The sequence below is a fragment of the Argentina silus genome, assembly GCF_951799395.1.
Source record: "Argentina silus genome assembly, chromosome: X".
Lineage (NCBI taxonomy): Eukaryota > Metazoa > Chordata > Actinopteri > Argentiniformes > Argentinidae > Argentina > Argentina silus.
Genome location: NC_139653.1, coordinates 36318534 through 36336865, shown reverse-complemented (window position 1 = coordinate 36336865; position 18332 = coordinate 36318534). Strand labels below are relative to the sequence as shown.

At 42.3% G+C, this 18332-nt stretch overlaps 1 protein-coding gene across 1 annotated transcript; it reads right to left on the bottom strand.

Moving 5' to 3' along the window:
- Positions 1 to 972: 972 nt before the first annotated feature.
- On the bottom strand, positions 973 to 18114 carry LOC310822363 (sodium- and chloride-dependent GABA transporter 2-like; the record flags this gene model as incomplete). Its single annotated transcript, XM_083694702.1, has 15 exons — positions 17982 to 18114; positions 17644 to 17778; positions 14746 to 14886; positions 14434 to 14521; positions 14189 to 14321; positions 13960 to 14094; positions 13401 to 13504; positions 13135 to 13259; positions 12916 to 13028; positions 7244 to 7381; positions 7059 to 7161; positions 6600 to 6700; positions 6145 to 6315; positions 5859 to 5954; positions 973 to 1161 (listed from the first exon to the last, which is right to left on the bottom strand). Exons 1-15 carry the CDS (start codon positions 18097 to 18099, stop codon positions 973 to 975), a joined length of 1890 nt encoding a protein of 629 aa, XP_083550828.1. The 5' UTR covers positions 18100 to 18114.
- Between the last annotated feature and the right edge of the window lie 218 nt (positions 18115 to 18332).

Here is an 18332-nt window from a genome sequence, read left to right as displayed (position 1 = left end):
GATGACACCTGCAGTTAAGAGTCCCAAATATATGTCTCCATAGCCTCTCATTCCGGCCGGGAGAGATTGTACAGCCGACCACTGGGCAGGGAGGCACCAGGCAGAAGGTCGATAGCACAGTCATAGGGACGGTGCGGTGGCAACGATGAGGTATGGTGTTTGCTGAACACAGGAGCAAGGTTGTGGTATTCCTGCGGAACAGAGGAGAGATTGACAGACTCAGGCAGGGGCAGTGGGTCAGAGATAGAGGGAGCAGGGGCCGAGAGCAGACAGTGTGAGTCCATTTGCGGGTTGTGTTTCTGTAACCAGGGGAAACCGAGCACAAGAGGGGAGAGGGGACAGTCGATAATGTGGAATCTGATATGCTCTTGGTGATTATCTGACAGTAAGAGGTGGTACAGTCCAGGAATCGACGAGGGCGAGTGGCATCCTGTTGAGGGTCTTGGCTTCTAGGTGACAATCCAGGGCTTCGAGATCAATGCCGATCTGTCTGGCAACCTCCCGGGCGAGGAAACTCTCATCTGCCCCGGAGTCAGTGACAGCCAAGAGGGGCAAAGACTGGGATCGCCACATGAGTGTGGCATGGAGTTGGGGACGGGAGAGAGAGGAACAAACAGCTCAGCTTGCCAGTATCTCTCCTATTACTGGCAAGCCGACCCTTTTCCCGAGCAACCAGGACAGGTGGGGCAGGTGGCGATCAGGTGCCTACCCTGGCCATAGTACCGGCAGGCTCCTTCCCTGAGGCAACAAGCCCTCTCCTCTGGGGACATCCGGGCTCTACCCAACTGCATAGGCTTGGGGTCAGAGTGGTTGGGGGAAACTGTGGATCTCCGAACCTCTTGGAGGCAGAGTGGACGGAGTCACAGAGGGGAATGGGATGGACGACTGTGCCCTGGTGGACCTCTCCCAGCAGCGCTTGTCGGGTGTCTAAACAAATGGCAAGGGAGATGAGTTGGTCGAGACTCTGGGGGCTCATTTTGGCACACTCAAGGTGTTCTGGAACGCGCACTGGAGAGCCTCATTATTCCCTCCTCTCTCAGCAACGAGAGTCCGGAACTCAATGGCTAGGTAGGCCATGCTGCGAGAGTCTTGGCAGAGAGAGAAGACTCGCTGGGCTGCGTCCTTGCCTTGGCCGGGGTGGTCAAAAAACTTTAGCAATGCCTGCGTGAAATCGACGTAAGAAGAGCAGATTACTGACTGTCCCTCCAAAATAGCAGAGGCCCAGGCGAGCGCAGCTCTTTTAAGAGATCTGAGCAGATAAGCTATGCGTGACCGGTTGGAGGAATAGGTTAGTAACTGTTACTCGAACACAGTTACTAACGCCCGACAGGAAGCTAAATTGCCATCGTAACATTCAGGTGTAAGGACAAAAGGTTCATGAACAATGGGGGTAGCTCTAGGAGCTGGACTAGGGGCTTTTGGGGGTGTCTGGGAGGTGGAAGGGTTACAGAGATTACTGAGGGCGACGGACAACTCTCTCAAGCTATGTGAAATGTTAGTGAGTGCCCTTTCCTGTTGCCCCAGATGGACCTCCACAAGTCGGCAGAGAAATACTCCTGTACTTGTGATGGTCTTGAGGGCTTGGGAATGCTGTCCCAGAAGGGCGCCTTGGTAGGTAAGGGCTTGCTGGAGTGACTCTGTGTCTGCTGGGTTCGTCATCATGGCCTGATCGCACTGTTAAGGTCAGAGCTAATGAACCCAGTTGCGGAACACAGTCAGGACACCAATATAAAATAATAGGGTATTTAATGAGGGAATAGCAGGGAACGGGAAAAGCAGGGTGGAATGGCAAATGGGGTAGGGCAGGCAGGCAGGCAGGCAGGCAGGCAGGCACTTGACTCCTATGTTTTAACAGCTGGCTTCAGGACCATTGCAAGTCAAAGGATATTAAATTCATTATAATTTTGGGAACAACCCGCCTTTTTCAAGAGACAGATTACATCCCAGTCGCCATGGTACTTACATGGTAGCCAACAACATAATCTCCAACCTGTTAGATTGACTCTCTTTGCTACCCAGGAGTGCCAGACACGAGCCGCCCATCGATGAGTTTGTACAGACTGTAATTTTCAGTTGCCCCAATGTTGTATGTTGTAGTTTTGGTAATATGTTTGTTGTCCTTTTGGTCACACGCTCAGCCAACACTACAGTAGTATTTCCTATTGCCATCCCTACATTTCCCAGGGCTCTCATACACTTAGGCAATAACAAGTACATCTGAAAATACTCATAGCTATCAGGACCTGCAAATCTTCTACCTGTGATACTTCCAAGGCTAAAGTTGGCAGGGTGGTGGAGGCAGAAACTGTCAGAATTGCAACCCGAACATTGCTGCTTTGAATTGCTAATGCATTCCCTGACAACTTACCCTAACCGTAACCACTCAAAGTTAATGCCTAATACTGCCTAACCACGACACAATTCGTAATCCATGTGGTCAAGCATATATAAACATTGATTGTATTCTGAGGCATGAACAATCAGAACATGCAAACGTGGCCACACCCCCAGTCCCCTAGGGCATCTGGCAAAGGAGGAGGAGTTGCTGTGACCCACCATTCCAGGCTAGATTTCACACCCAGGGCAGGGTATGCGTGTCTTTCGAAGTTCTGGTCTCCATGTATACACCCTGTGCACAGCCCTCTGATACATCACCTCAGCCTTTTACACTAGTAATTATCTACAGACCATCTGGTCCATACTCAACCCATCTCTCTGAATCTTATGATTTTTATGTAATTGCTAATGTTACAGATAAAGCTGTTATTATTGGTGACTTTAATATTTACATTGATAATGATGCATGACCACTCTGTAAGGCTTTCCTCTCAGTTATAGACTCTGTTGGGTTTCTTTGACATGTATTTGGACCCAGGCACATTAAAAATCATATCCTAGACCTTTTTTTAACTCATGGAATTGATTTTTTGAATTGACCTTTCTGCTCTCATGACCCTGTACTATCAGATCATTTTCTTATCACTTTAGAATTGAAATTCTCTGGCCCTCCCATCACTGAACCTAAATTACTTCTCAGCCGCTCCATTAACACTATAACTAACCAAAGGTTCATTGATAATCTCCCAGCCTCTATCTATTTGCTCTCTGAGCTGCGAGATCGCCTAGTCCCTTGCCCTAATAAATACCATGATAGATGGATTTAACTAAGAAAACACTCTGGATTTACTAAGAAACACTCTGGATACTGTTGCCCCTCTCAGTAAAAAATATCTGCCAGAAGAAACTTGCACCCTGGTATACTCAAGAAAAAAGTGTCTTGAAGCAAACATTGAGAAAACTTGAACAGAAGTGGCTCACCACATAACTCAAGGTCTTCCATCTTGCCTGGAAAGATAGTCTAGCTCAATATGGGTAAGCCCTAAACTCAGCAACACCATCCTACCACTGTAAATGTATTGATGAAAATAAACATCAAAACCTATTTGATACTGTCGCCAAACTAATTAAGTCACTCCTCTAAAAATCGCAAAATACTGTCATTTTGGCTGTGCTATTTTCATGAATTACTTTGACATCATTAGACACCAGATCACTGTATCCTCCACTAAACTCAATTCCACCAGCACACTGATAGCACAGGACTATGAGGCTCAAATCACCTGTGGCTCTTGAATATCCATCACCTATTTCACCTAAATTACTTTATTGTGCCAAACCGTCTACCTGCATCCTACCTACAAAACCTTTCAAGGGGTTTCTTCCAGTCCTTGCAGACTCAGTCCTAGCCATGGTAAATGGGTCTCTCACTAAACATTGAAAAAACATTACAGGCCTACTTCCAGCCTACCATTATTGTCTAAAATATTGGAAAACGTGGTTGCTCAACAGCTCACTGATTTCCTTAACTCTAGTATCCATTAGAGCCTCCAATCGGGTTTTAGGCCAAAACATAGCACAGAGACTGCATTAACCAAAGTATTTAATGACCTACTACTGGCCTCTGACACCAACTCTGTTTCTATCCTTGTGATCCTTCACTTGAGTGCTGCATTTGATACAGTTGATCACATATTTCTATTACAGTGTCTGCACCTTTAAATCATATCTCACTAACAGATACCAATTTTTACACATCAGTGGTGATTCAGCTGAACATTGTACTGTCAGTGCTGGTGTTCCACCAGGCTCTATTTTTTCCCTTATATATGCTACCTCTAGGTAATGTAATCATAATGGCAAATTTCATTGCTAGGCAGATGATACGCAACTTTACATTGCAAGGAGGCCTGTGTGACTGACATTAAATTATGAAAGCCAAAAACGTCCTCCTCCTCAACTCTGATAAAACTGAGTTCTCCTCAACTCTGACAGAAATCTGAGGTCGAATTTCACAGATGTGGCGTAACATTTAGAGGCATGTCTAGTTTCCCCAAAAACACAGTAACAAATCTTGGTATTATTAATGACTGACGTTAGGTTGGACGATGCATTAAGAATGCATGCAGAGTAACAATATTGCAAAAATAAGAAATTGTTTTTCACTACAGGATTCCTAAAAAATGTTATTCACACTTTCATAACATCAAGACTCGATTACTGCAATGCGCTATTATCTAGCTCCTCCAACACAGCCATACAAAGTCTGCAACTTGTCCAAAATGCAGCCACCAGACACCTTACCAGAACCAGAAAATGTGATTACAACACCCCTGTTCTATCATCATTGCATTGGCTACTAGTAAAACAGCGCACAGATTTCAAGGTCTTGCTTTTAACATATACAGCCCCAAACAATCCGTAAGCAGCTCTAAAAAGGTGGGTCTTGAGGTTTGACTTAAAAGTGGTAACTGTCGTTGACCCCCTAACAAGTATTTAGCAGATCTGAGCAACTCCTACCAACCCACTCCCACCTTCAGATCAAAAGATGCTGGATTGTCGTCCCCCACATCAAAAAGAAAACAGCTGGAGGCAGGAGTACCACTTCTGCCTGCCTGCCCTTGTTAGGGGGTTAGCGACAGTTACCACTTTTAAGTCTAACCTCAAGACCCACCTTTTTAGAGCTGCATATGGTTGCCCTTCGCAACTCCCCCTCCCTACTGAATTTCCCAATTCTTCAATGTCGAGATTATTGTGTACCCATATGCTTTTATTAATGTCATTTGTTTTGTTAATATGTTTTGTTTTTATATGATGTATAGTGTGTTGAGACATTGGTGAAAATGCACTTTAAAACTAAATAAACTTGAAACTTTTATGAACTTGACTCAGTACAGCAATTATACTGAAAATGTGTGTTATTTGATTTTTTCTCTCTAGTAGTTTTACGGTATTGTAGGTATATCTTCAATCAACAATTTGATCAAATTACGCCTGGATCTAAAGTGGGTCTTCAGATTGTCTTGGGTCACTGTATTTTGAGTGTGGACAGTTGAAGGTTCTATGACTATGCACACGGTCCGCACAATATTCTAGTCTTGTTAAACACGTGATAGACATATGAAATTAATGTATTTTAGTGAACACAGAGAGGAAAAACACACTATGGTTTAAACTGACAGGATTATTCCGCAATCATACACAATGATGATAACATATAACAAAACATCATCAAGAAAACATTGCTGTTGTGTACAGTGACAATCTGCAATGCTCAAAGGTAGCTTTACCTCAGCTGTGCTGTGACTATGTCCATTTCAAATACTTGAAATACTTGAAACAGTGTACTGAGGCATTCAACTACTTATCCTGTTATTCCTGCCCTGGGATAGACACAATGTTGCCAATATGGTGCGCTGTGTAGAGTTGTAACCTTATGAATAGTGTTCTGTAAATGATGAACACAAGCTTTCCTTGGCGTGTGATAAGTTGCATGTTGCACTAGTGTTGGCTGTGAACACCTCCATTTCTGGCCCTGAGGTCATGTGCTGCAGCTCAGCCTTTCTCTTCAGGGTCAATGGGAGGTCATGGTCAGGCTGGCACAAGTGAAGGTAACGCTGGGAGGAGAGAGAGACAATAATCACATGAAAATATCAAAATGTTCATTGCTGTGTAATAAATGTGAATTGCAAAAAAAATAAATTGACCTGACAATGTACAATTTCATGGGGGCACTTATTTTTTCACCTCTCCTGCTCTCAAACCGCATCATAACCCCCTAGTCCCCTGTGTCCCCTGGTCACCTACCTCAGTCAGTGTCCCAGGGCCAATCCCCAGCCGGAGCAATGCCCACCCAGGCACCAGCAGGATGGATGAGAGGGCCAGCAGCCAGCCTGTTGTGTACGCCCAGGCTGGGTACACATACCAGCGGTTGAAGGTCAGGGGCTGGTACTCCACCAGGGAGCAGATGAATGACATCTGGGAGGAAAGACAGAGGGATACAGTGTGCTGAGGTGGGAATTGTTGCCTGTATGCAGGTTCTTCAGGTGTATGTTACATCATAATTGAAAGCCAACAGGTGATATTGTATTGCTTTCTGGTACTGCCATCTTCTGGTGAATTGTGGAATTATAATACTGGGAAAAACAGTCCCTTCAAAAGGAATAATACCAGGAGATGAGCTCCTCAAGGTCAGCAATATCAACATAGTGATGATACCAGTGATATAGAGATTATATTCCACTGAAGCCTCGCACACTTACCAATGAGACCAAAGGAGTCAGAAAGAGCCAGCAGAGTTTGAAGATGGGGTTAGGTCGTACCCCAGTCATGTCCTCTATCACATCACACAGCCGCTCTCCTCCTGATGGGTTAGTTAGTTGGGGTATTAGACAGGTCAGGACTAAAAAAAAGTTTATGCTGTTTAGCTGTATTGATTCCTATCCACTAAGACTTGTAATTGTGTTAGGTTTGATTTTAATCTCAGTGGGTTTACTGATGTCTTGACATTGAGAATTGGCTTATTGGCATTTTCACTTTCTGACTGGTACTAGTCGACAAGCCAGTGCTTATCCTACTAAATTTCTATCCTTCTGACCCCTTGACCAGCATCCCATCCTGTCAAACAGCTGTACGGCCAATGAAATCTGAACTGTCTAGCCTCCTGCATGACTCTATGGTCTATGGTAAGTTTATTCAGGTTCAGTCAACTTCAAACTAACCAAATATCCAGCCGATGGCCAAGGACTCAAAGACACAGAGGAAGAGCAAGCAGGTTCCGTTACAAGCATAGTAGTCAAACAGCTGGAACACATACATCCCACCCTGCGGGCAAGAGAAAGGAGGAGACTTAGGGGCCAGTGTGACACACACACACACACACTTTCTCTCACTTTCTCTCTCTGACCTCAGTAACCATGATCAGCTGGGAGAAAAAGCAGATGAAACAGAAGACCATGAGGAAGAGTTCTCGGCGTCCAGCCCTGCGCAGCACGGTGGGAAACAGGTCCGTCACTGATGTCATCACCACCTCCATGGCAACAAACTAAAAGGAGAGAGATACAGTATACCACAGTGGCACAGTCATGACATGTACATTGCCCTCCATAAGTATTGGAGACAATTACTAAGAGGTTAAAGTAGAGATTCTCAGCTTTAATTAAATATTTTGGAATTAAAGCTTTTCAGATTGGTTTCACCATTTAAAAATTACAACCCTTTTATAAATAGTCTCCCTATTTCAGTTTACCATCATCTGGTTGAGGTTCTTGTTAGCTTGTTAGGTAACTTCGTTTTACACTTGTGAGAGTATGTTATCCGCTTTTGCATTACCGTCCACTTTGTTTTCTTTTTAACCGGGTGATTGTATAGGATTGACTTTGCAAGATTCTGCAGTTAGTTTTGCCTTTTGCTCATCGAGTTTTCACTGCAAGCGTTATTGTTTATACGGGATAACGGGAGTATTCCTCTTGGATTATGTTGTTTCCCGTGTGAAAACTGTTTGTGGCCTCAACTAGTGATGGGCAAATGAAGCTTTTGTGAAGCACTGAACCACTTGAGCCAGTTGTTTCGAAAATGGGTTCATTACTCGAAGCTTCAGTTACAGTGACCTCTCCTGGTGAAGTGCAAGGCTGCAGTCAAATTAGGCAGGCTAGTTGGTGGACAGAAGGCTTTTAATTGCACGCACGCACACACACACACACACACACACACACACACACACACACACACACACACACACACACACACACACACCTCAATGAGCAGTGTTGGAGAAACTACTTTACTTTTGTAGAAAAGATCTTTTGTTCTGAAGCATGTTTGCTTTGATCACCCTTGGATTTAAAGTATCTTTGCTTTGAAAATTATTTGATGCACACACACACTAAGACTGAATATCATGTTCTATTTACAAATAAAGATTGATGAATCTGTGTATTGTGTTATTGAGGAGAGAGTGATGAAAAAAAGGGCATAGGTTGGGTGTGCTTGTGTAACTATGGCAGGGGGTGATTATGTGGGATGGGGAACACTGAAAGATTATAAGAAGAACACTCAGAGAATACAAACGCAATACCAACAACAGCAACAACGCACCTACTACACAACCCACAAATTATGCATTGTTTAGAGCGGTTATAAAGCGTTGAGGCGCTCAAATTCAAAACTGTCGCAACCTGTCACCTGTCAGAATCGAGACGAGGCAGTGCCAGTGAATCACCTGATCGCGGACCGCGAACCAGTCAGGTGATTCATTCAGGCAAAGAAGCAGTTGCTGCTTCGGACGTCATATGTCACGTGATTTTTTTCGCACCAAAGCAAGCTTTGAAGCAGTGGTTCGATGGAATTGTTGTTCAGGGTTTGAAGCACGTATCGAAGCTTCAGTGTCGCACTGCCATCACTAGCCTCAACCATCAGACGTCGCTTCTTGATTACCCACGATATTCTCTACCGTATTGTATTTCCTACCTCTCGATGGAATGTCTTTGTTTTTGTTTTTTTACCACTAACGTGGCGTTACAACATCGCTAGCTGCCAACTAGGAGCTAGCTCCATTAATAAGAATGTTCCAGCAGAGAATTGCACGTTATGTAGCACAGTCAGTATTCATTTAACGCTTTCACGTGTTTCTTCACTTTGTCGGCGACTGCTTCTCTATGCTTTCATGTTATTGCAGGTTTCAGAAATACTGTAATAGTAGTCTTAGGTCTCAGTTCAGTAGATTAGGTCATTGGGTGGGTGCCGTAGGAGGAGTAGTTTCCACATTGGAGTTTGTTTTATACTAGTGAGCAAATCATTAGCCGCTATTTACACTGGTGGTTTATTGATGAACTACGGTGAGTGGCGTCTGTTTGAAGTTTGTTTTAGAGTATGATCGCATTTCAACGCATCAAAATTGCTATTGGGTGCTAAGTGGGGGGCTAGGAGTGCATCTAATTGCGTAGGCTTAGCAAGGAGTCGGGTTTAATATATGAGAGAATCAAATTAGCTGTAACAGCAGTCTGATAAGACAACTGGTTGGCTACTACTACATAGTAGGCTTTTAGCCTAACGATAGAAGAATTTTGCTTGTGAGTGCATACAGCTAAAACTTTGTTTGGCTGTCAATACGGACCAGTGTGTTGTAACTTGGGTAGCTTCACCTCTAGTCAGTATTTTTCGTATATATAATAAATGTGTTTCTTCTAATGGTGTATATATAAGCATCGGGATCACAGTGTCTGTTTCACAAGTCACAGAATGTCATGTTAAGTTCTGGATAACTTTTTGCTTTTACATGTTCACTCGCGATCTTTGCACATATGTTGGATGCAGGGTGTTACAGACTTTGCACTAGTCCGTTTTACAGACGTGTGCGTTCGAGTTGCGATGTAGCTCTTCTATTTGTTTTGGGGGTCTTAACTAATTTCGTTCAGAGCTTGGTGTGAATTATTATCCTGCTCTATGTGCCTGGATGCGGCATGCAATGTCCCCCCCTCTTCAGCTATGGTTAGACTGGTTAGATCTAGACTACGTCCCGTTGGTTTCCGGCTGTACATACATGTGAATGGGGCAGCAAAACAGGTTTGTCAGCTGTGAGCAGTTCCTGCAGTTTTAAATAGGTAGGAGTCCTCATAGTCTCTCAGGGATTAAGGAACCAATTTAGCATGTTAAGTATTTTATTCTTCTTTGAAGTGAACATTTGGTGTCCTCTAGGAAGAGAATGTAAATCACTATGTAGGTTCAGCCGCCGACTAGCTTTAGGTTCTCAAGGTTGCACGGGCTTCTAAGGCATGGTGAATCAAGGTTGCGATTATTCTTCTATCCTTATGATTCTCACACTTTCTGATTTAGATTGGATGACTTGTTATTCACTCTCAAACACTAGTTGGATAGAGGTAGCAGAGGAACTCCACTGTAATTCTCAAATAATAGTTCCTTCTTTCCATGTGCTGCTATCTGCTATGCTTAACACAGACGTTGCCTACAAACTGATGTTTGTCCATTTTTGGCTCTTGCACCGCAGAAAAACGCAACCAGAAGGCAATGATAAAGTCTTCCTTCAACTCTACTTCTAGTGCACAAACGGTGTGTTTTCTCAGATGCTGAGTTTCAGTGTTAAGTGGATGATTTACTGGAATTGTGTTTCTTACAGCTTTTATGGGTTTCTTAGGCATGGCGAATACACTACTCTTAGTGCTGTTTTCGATCCGGCCTACAATCTCACACTCGCTAATTAGGAATGGATAATCACTTGTTTCAGATGTATACACTCCTCCCTTTTCCTACTTTGGCATAGCAACCTCAGCAGTTTCAACCACTGACATTCACGGCCACTTTGATGAAGATGGGGCAATGGTCCTCAGCTGCTTATGAACGTTACTTAGGTTGAATTCAGTAGAAAATGTTGAAGCTCAAAAGGCACAGAGTAATGTTGTTTAGAAAGCATTGGCAGGTTGCAATAATTTCAGTACAGTGTTACATGTATGTGATGAAAAGTTATTCTAGCTGGCGGTGGTTGAGACTGACTTAGTAGTTAGTAGTAGTTAAATGACAGGCAGATTTCATTTCTCCGGCGGGTTCGTAGACATGCTCGCCTCTAACACAGTGTTACTTGGGATATACAGTTAGGTCTGGAAATATTTGGACAGTGACACAATTTTCATAATTTTGTCTCTGTACGACACCACAATGGATTTGAAATGACACAGGTGAGATGCAATTGAAGTGCAGACTTTCAGCTTTAATTCAAGGGGTTGAACAATAATATTGTATGAAATGTTTAGGAATTGCAACCATTTTGATACACAGTCCCCTATTTTCAGGGGCTCACATGTAATTGGACAAATTAACAATCATAAATAAAATGTTAATTTTTAATACTTTGTCGAGAATCCTTTGCAGGCAATGACTGCCTGAAGTCTGGAACCCATGGACATCACCACATGCTGAGTTAGTGATGCTTTGCCAGGCCTTTACTCCAGCTGTCTTCAGTTGTTATTTGTTCGTGGGTCTTTCTGCCTTTAGTTTTGTCTTCAGCAAGTGAAATGCATGCTCCATCAGGTTGAGATCAGGTGATTGACTCAGCCATTGCAGAATATTCCACTTCTTTTCCTTAAAAAACTCCTGGGTTGCTTTCGCAGTATGTTTTGGGTCATTGTCCATCTGTACTGTGAAGCGCCGTCCAATCAACTTTGCTGAATTTGGCTGTATCTGAGCAGACAGTATATCCCTAAACACTTCAGAATTCATCCGGCTGCTTCTGTCTTCTGTCACATCATCAATGAACACTAGTGACCCAGTGCCATTGGAAGCCATGCATGCCCATGCCATCACATTGCCTCCACCATGTTTTATAGATGATGTGGTATGCTTTGGACCATGAGCAGTTCCAAGCCTTCTCCATACCTTTTCCTTCCCATCATGCTGGTACAGGTTGATCTTAGTTTCATCTGACCAAAGAATGCTGTTCCAGAACTGGGCTGGCTTTTTTAGATGTTTTTTGGCAAAGTCTAATCTGGCCTTTTATTCTTGAGGCTTATGAATGGTTTGCACCTTGTAGTGAACCCTCTGTATTTGCTCTTGTGAAGTCTTCTCTTTATGGTAGACTTGAATAATGATATGCCTACCTCCTGCAGAGTGTTCTTCACTTGGCTAGATGTTGTGAAGGGGTTTTTCTTTACCATGTGAAGGATCCTGCGATCATCCACCACTGTTGTCTTCCGTGGACATTCAGGCCTTTTTGTGTTGCTGCTATCTCTCTGGCCTGTTTCACTTGCATTGAGAGCTCCTTTGACCGCATGTTGTGAGTTCACAGCAGCAGCTTCCAAATGCAAATGCCACACTTGGAATCAACTCAGACATTTTACCTGCTTAATTGATAAAGAAATAACAAAGGAATAGCACACCTGTCCATGAAACTGCTTTTGAGTCAATTGTCCAATTACTTTTGGTCCCTTGAAAAAGAGGGGGCTACATATTAAAGAGCTGTAATTCCTAAACCCTTCTTCCAATTTGGAGTCTTCACTTTAATCCCATATTGCATAACATAATGTTAGAATGACCCCCGTCTGATCCAGGTTGGTGCAAGCCCACTAAATTAAAGTACTTTATTTGGACATTATTTAATTTTTTCCCGAAATAGGGGAGTATGTTTCTCCCCACCATCTTTCTAAATGATGAATCCAATCAGAAAAGCCATTGAATTAAAGCTGAGATTCTCTACTTTGACCCCATTGTATTTGTTTGATCTCATCCAAACTCTTGTGAGTATAGAGCTAAAACAAGACAAATGCTTCCTTTTTCCAGTACTGATGGAGGGCACTGTATGTACACATACCAATACCATTGGTAATGATAATGGATTGGCCATACCATTGGTAATGATAATGTCTTGGCCTTACCATTGGTAATGATAATGTCTTGGCCTTACCATTGGTAATGATAATGTCTTGGCCTTACCATTGGTAATGATAATGGATTGCAATCATTTTCACCAGATCTCAAAGCACTTGACACCACTTTACACTGTGTGTAATCAGAAAGTGTGTGTATATGTTTCCTATTCTTCTAGAATTACTTTTTCTGTATGTAATTTACCTGTGTATCCAGACCTAGAAGAATGATCATGATAAAGAAGAAGACTGCCCACAACTGGGGCAGAGGCATCATGGCAATTGCCTGGGGGTATGCAATAAATGCCAAACCAGGACCTGGAGTAGACATTAACCAAGGTTAACTATTCCGGTGTGTATGCCCGCTGTGTCACCAATGTTATTTCATTGTGCATGAGCTTAACAGACATTAGAGGTGCAGTACCTGACTCAGCCACCTCCTCAATGGGGACACCCTGTTCATGGGCCATGAACCCCAGGACTGAGAAGACAGCAAACCCTGCCACAATACTGGTGGCGCTGTTCAACAAACACAGCCAGAGGCAGTCTCTGCAGAAGACACAGACACAGAAAATCAGCTGTACCCTCAAACAACTATACAACACACAAGGACCACACGTGAAGACTTTCAAGGTATGAAAGGTCAGGTTTTTCTGTGATATCCAATGTCCATGTCCTGTGATAACTCACTTGTAGCAGTTGTTGTTGTAGGTGTTGTAGCTGCCCAGCACAGTTAGGGAGCCCACCCCTACACTGTAGGAGAAGAAAATCTGGGACCCTGCCTCCATCCACACCTGCACCCAATAGTGAAAGAGACACTCATGGCTGTTCAAATTAACATTATTTTCATTAGAATTTACTAGAATAAATGATGAGGTCTTGGATAGCCTAAAATTAAAACTACCAACATCACTGTATCTGCACCTAACCCTCTTTGCAAAATAGTACTACCCTGTCGGAAAAGGCTACACACATAACAACAAACAACCATTTTGTGAGCACATGGGGTAGGGTTCTTGGAATGTAATGAAAATGCAAGCACATTCTCCCATCACGCCATCCACTTCAATCCAAGCCAAATCGGCTCATCTATAATTCTCCAGACCTCAAAGGAGGTATGAGAACAATGTGATTTGGAGGTATGGATTAGTTGACTCAAAATATTGGTTTGCATTACAATGTGTCTACAATATTTGTGGTATGGGATCCCTGAGGTTGGTTAGATGACCTGGAGGATGGTTTGTAGTACCTGAGTGTCTGAGAGACGGGAGGGCTCAGGATAGAGGTAGAACATGACCCCCTGCAACGCCCCGGGCAGAGTGAGCCCTCGGATCAGTAGAATCAACAACATCACGTAGGGGAAGGTAGCGGTGAAATACACCACCTGGAGGGAGATGGAGACTGCTATTCAGATATGATCTGTGGTGGAAGATAAAAGATAAAAGGATCACACACACACACACACACACACACAATACCTTGCCTGTAGACCTGACCCCTTTCCAGATGCAGAAGTAGCAGATCACCCACATAGCGATGAGACAAAGCAGCACTTCCCACCTGACACTGCCCACCTCTTCAATGCCACCTGAGATGGACAGCACACGCCGTCTAGGCAGAGACGGGACAGAGAGAGGGGGGAGATTTACAGTAGTAGTAGGAGTGTCTGCCAATATATAAGGCTATGGTATGGTAAATTGGCAGAAGGATCTCCCTAACTTACTCCCAGAATTCAGTGGCAGCAGAGGTTGAGTTTGTGTGCTGGGTCCAGTTATAGGTGACGTTTTGAGAGGAGAATTCTACACAATCATCTGATGGGGTACATAGAGGATACTGCAATGATTTTCCATTGGAATGCATTCCATATGAGTTTGAAAACATTTTGTGGTGTTGCTCATTTACCATATATGTGGAGAAAAGTGGTCCTAACTACTAAAAGTGTATTTACATGAGTGTAGCGTGCTCTGATGTGTGGGGTCTAGGATGTCTATTAGTGGTACTGCGTTTGGGGAGCTAATAGCTAACACACAGGTACCTGTGTTCCAGTGATTGGTGCAGCTAGCCCAGGGGACTTGGGGGCTGAAGGAGAAGACCAGGTAGAACAAAGCCCATGCCAGGATGATGATGTAACAGATACAGCTGTAGAGAAGAATAAGCTGCCCTGCATAGCCAATACCTGGCCAGGGAAATACATAGGCATATAATATAATAAAGAATATATCAAAATAGAATCTAAAAAGGCAAATGCTAGCAATAAAACATAAACCTGTTCACTTAATACTCCCACAGCCAAATTATACAATATACTGGATATGATAATCTGCAATAACTAAAATATAAACTATACTAAAGGTTGGGAAATCCGACCCAAACAGATGACACCGTTATTACCCAGTTATGGCCTCTCTATACCAGCTCTCCAGAAGGCCATCCCATACAGTAACTTTGTGAGCAAGTGTTGTCCCGGGCAGCACAGCCAGCATATGTTTACATATGAATCCAATTGTTTTCACTTGACATAGCTGTTGTTTTCGTCAATGTTTTCCTTAGATAAACATGGTAGAGTCTGTGTCTTACTGACCCTAACCCTAACCCTAATTTCATTAATTAAAGCATCCAATCAAATGGAAAATACTCATCACATATTCTGATATGTTCTGATATTAACATTATTCATTAGTCCAATTCAATTCCTAAATTGAGATGAAAGGAAATTGTGATGACACCAGCACTGTTTTTGTGACTTTGAGCACTGTTATTCATACCTATCTCTCATACACACCTAGTGTGTAGTACAGAGCATTTGTATTTTTATTCAACCTTTATTCATCCAGGAAGTCCCATTGCCCCAAGGGCATTTTTCATTGTGTCACAGTTGTGCAACAGTCAAAAAACAAACCAAAGTGACATTGTACAATTGTTAGCTGTTGCAATGTTTGATTGACATTGTTATTTGATTGTTGTTTAGTCAAATGTTGATTGGAATTAACAGTTTATTAGATGTTGAAATGTGATGGTTATTTTTCAATGTTGCCTTAGGGTTGTCATTCGAACATTGTTACAGGATTGTCCATGTGTTGAAAATGAATTGGCTGTTGACAGTCACACCATCATGACTACATATTGGGAAGATCACACATTGGCACATTCCAAACATTGGCCTGAGCATTGTTATCAAGTGTTTCAGTTAATCTACACCCTAACCATTGATTTAAGTGTTTTCTGAATAGTTGTGTAATGTTGGTGGGGTATATACTGTTCTATAACATATTGAGGATTTCTTGATTACAAATATTCAACCTTGATACTCACCCATTACTAAAATGTATATTAGGTTGCACTGAATCTGTCTTAAACTGCAATTTTTTTACCTATTTTATGGGTTGTTTTAAAAAAAAAAAAACACACACATTACTGTACAATACGTCCCAATTGAGTTAAGTACATTTCTGATATTATGAATGGGACACCATGTATGACTGGACCTTAGCATTTCACCTTAGCATTAAAATAATGTTCTGATATGAGTAATGTTATTGAAGGTAATAAATTGATCAGATAAGTGCAGCCAATTTTTCCCATGCCTATGTCTCCTTTTGCCCTTGTTTAGGAATCAATAGTATGTCTATCTCAAAACTTACTATGCTGACACTCTTAAAATGTATGTACAGCATCCCTGTCTGATATTATAATGATTGTCATCATATAGTATGAGCAACAAACAAGTTGTGAGAGGTGATTACTTAAGTTGATTCTCACAGGATGAATTGCTCCTATAACTCAGTGAGCTTAAGTGATAGAAGTGTGGCCATTTATTGTAGGGTTACTGCTTGTGTCCAAATTGAACCTCTTTAATTTTATTCCAATGGGTGTCTCTCGGAAAAAAAGGAAATGAAACAGAGAATTACTTATGCTCCCATGCCATGAGTGCAGAATACACAATTTTAATATCAGCACACCTCAATCTTTCTATACTGTAGCTAAGTGACTAGTAAAGTTGTTGCATATGTGGGAGACTGGGGTTCAAATTCAGTGCAACGCAAGTATAGATAAAACTTGAGTGTTCATTGAATTTCCCTTTATCATACTTCAATGACTGTGAGGCCATGTTGCTAACTGTGCAAAATAATGTTATTGTATAGATACTCTTCTGGTATGGTCGAGACATTTTTACTATATACTGTATATATAGTATACTGTATACAGTATGGTAGCCATTGCATGAGCAATATTATTCTCTACCATTTTGTCAACTAAAATAGAATTGCCTAAAGGTGTAACAGAAGCAGTTTACAATTGACATCCAAGCAGAGCTTTAATTTATATCTGGATACCAATAATGTAAGATTTGGTCTGTGTGGTGAATGTTTGCTTTTTGGACATAGCCTCAATGATTGCTTCCAACTATAATCTGAAGGTAACCTTTGTCACATGTCAATACAATGTGTCTAAGAATACGTCAGAGCAACATCTAACTGGAACAGTGTGTACTAATATTAAAACTGACATCGCTGGGATGTTAACATTATAATGTTTGGCAAAGTTTATGTTTAGACATCCTCTTGACATTTGGTATAAGACATTGCCTCAATGACACTTTCTGACTGCCTTATTATTATCCTAAAATAACTTAAGATGGTGTTACCATATCCTACTTCACACGTCTGTACAATGTTTTGGTTTAACATTGTAGCACAGTTATCTTCCATCATCTCTTTATGGTTGGCATAAGATCCGTTTACATAGCTTTATACAATGTTTGGACTTAGACATTGCTGGACCATACAATTTCTGTCATGATGGATATACAATGGATAAACAATAAAAACAAAAAACAAAAAATGCCCATTGGGTGAGGCCAAAAGACCTATTTTGCGAGGGAGACCTGACAAAGGTGAGAGACATCAGTTGGCAGTGTTGCCATGGTTCTCACCTTCGGCCAGCGGGCACAACTTCTTCCAGCAGGTGATGCCCCCTTCCTGGGTGTACTGGCCCATGGCTGTCTCCAGCAGGAACAGGGGCACACCACATGTCACCAGGAACACCATGTATGGCACCAGGAAGGCACCTGCAAACACAGATGTCAACTAGGAACTACTATGGTATAAAATTAGGACCATATATGTATACAGTATAGTTTAGTGTAGCATAGTATAGTACAGTATAGAGATAAAATAATAATAATAATAATAATAATAATAATAATAATAATAATAATAATAATAATAATAACAGTGATAAATCACATCACTGTCTTCTCTATGGACTCACCTCCGCCATTTTTGTAACAGAGGTAGGGGAACCTCCACACATTACCCAGGCCAACCACATTTCCTGCTACAGCCAAGATAAACTCTGTCTTGCTGCCCCAGTGGCCCCTCTCCTCCATTTTCACATTTGTTGCCCCCCTCTTCTCTGCACATCCCTTCTTCACCATCCCTCACTGCTTTGTCTGGTCGTGGTCTTCAACCTTCCTTTTCCCTCCCTCTATCCAAGATTTTCCATGTGTGCCATCTCAAGTACACACAGTGTGACTTAATCAGGAGCCAGAGGTGTACTCATTGACTCAAACTGACCCATTTATGCTACTGTGACCTTATTGGTCATTTATTGAACAGAGTC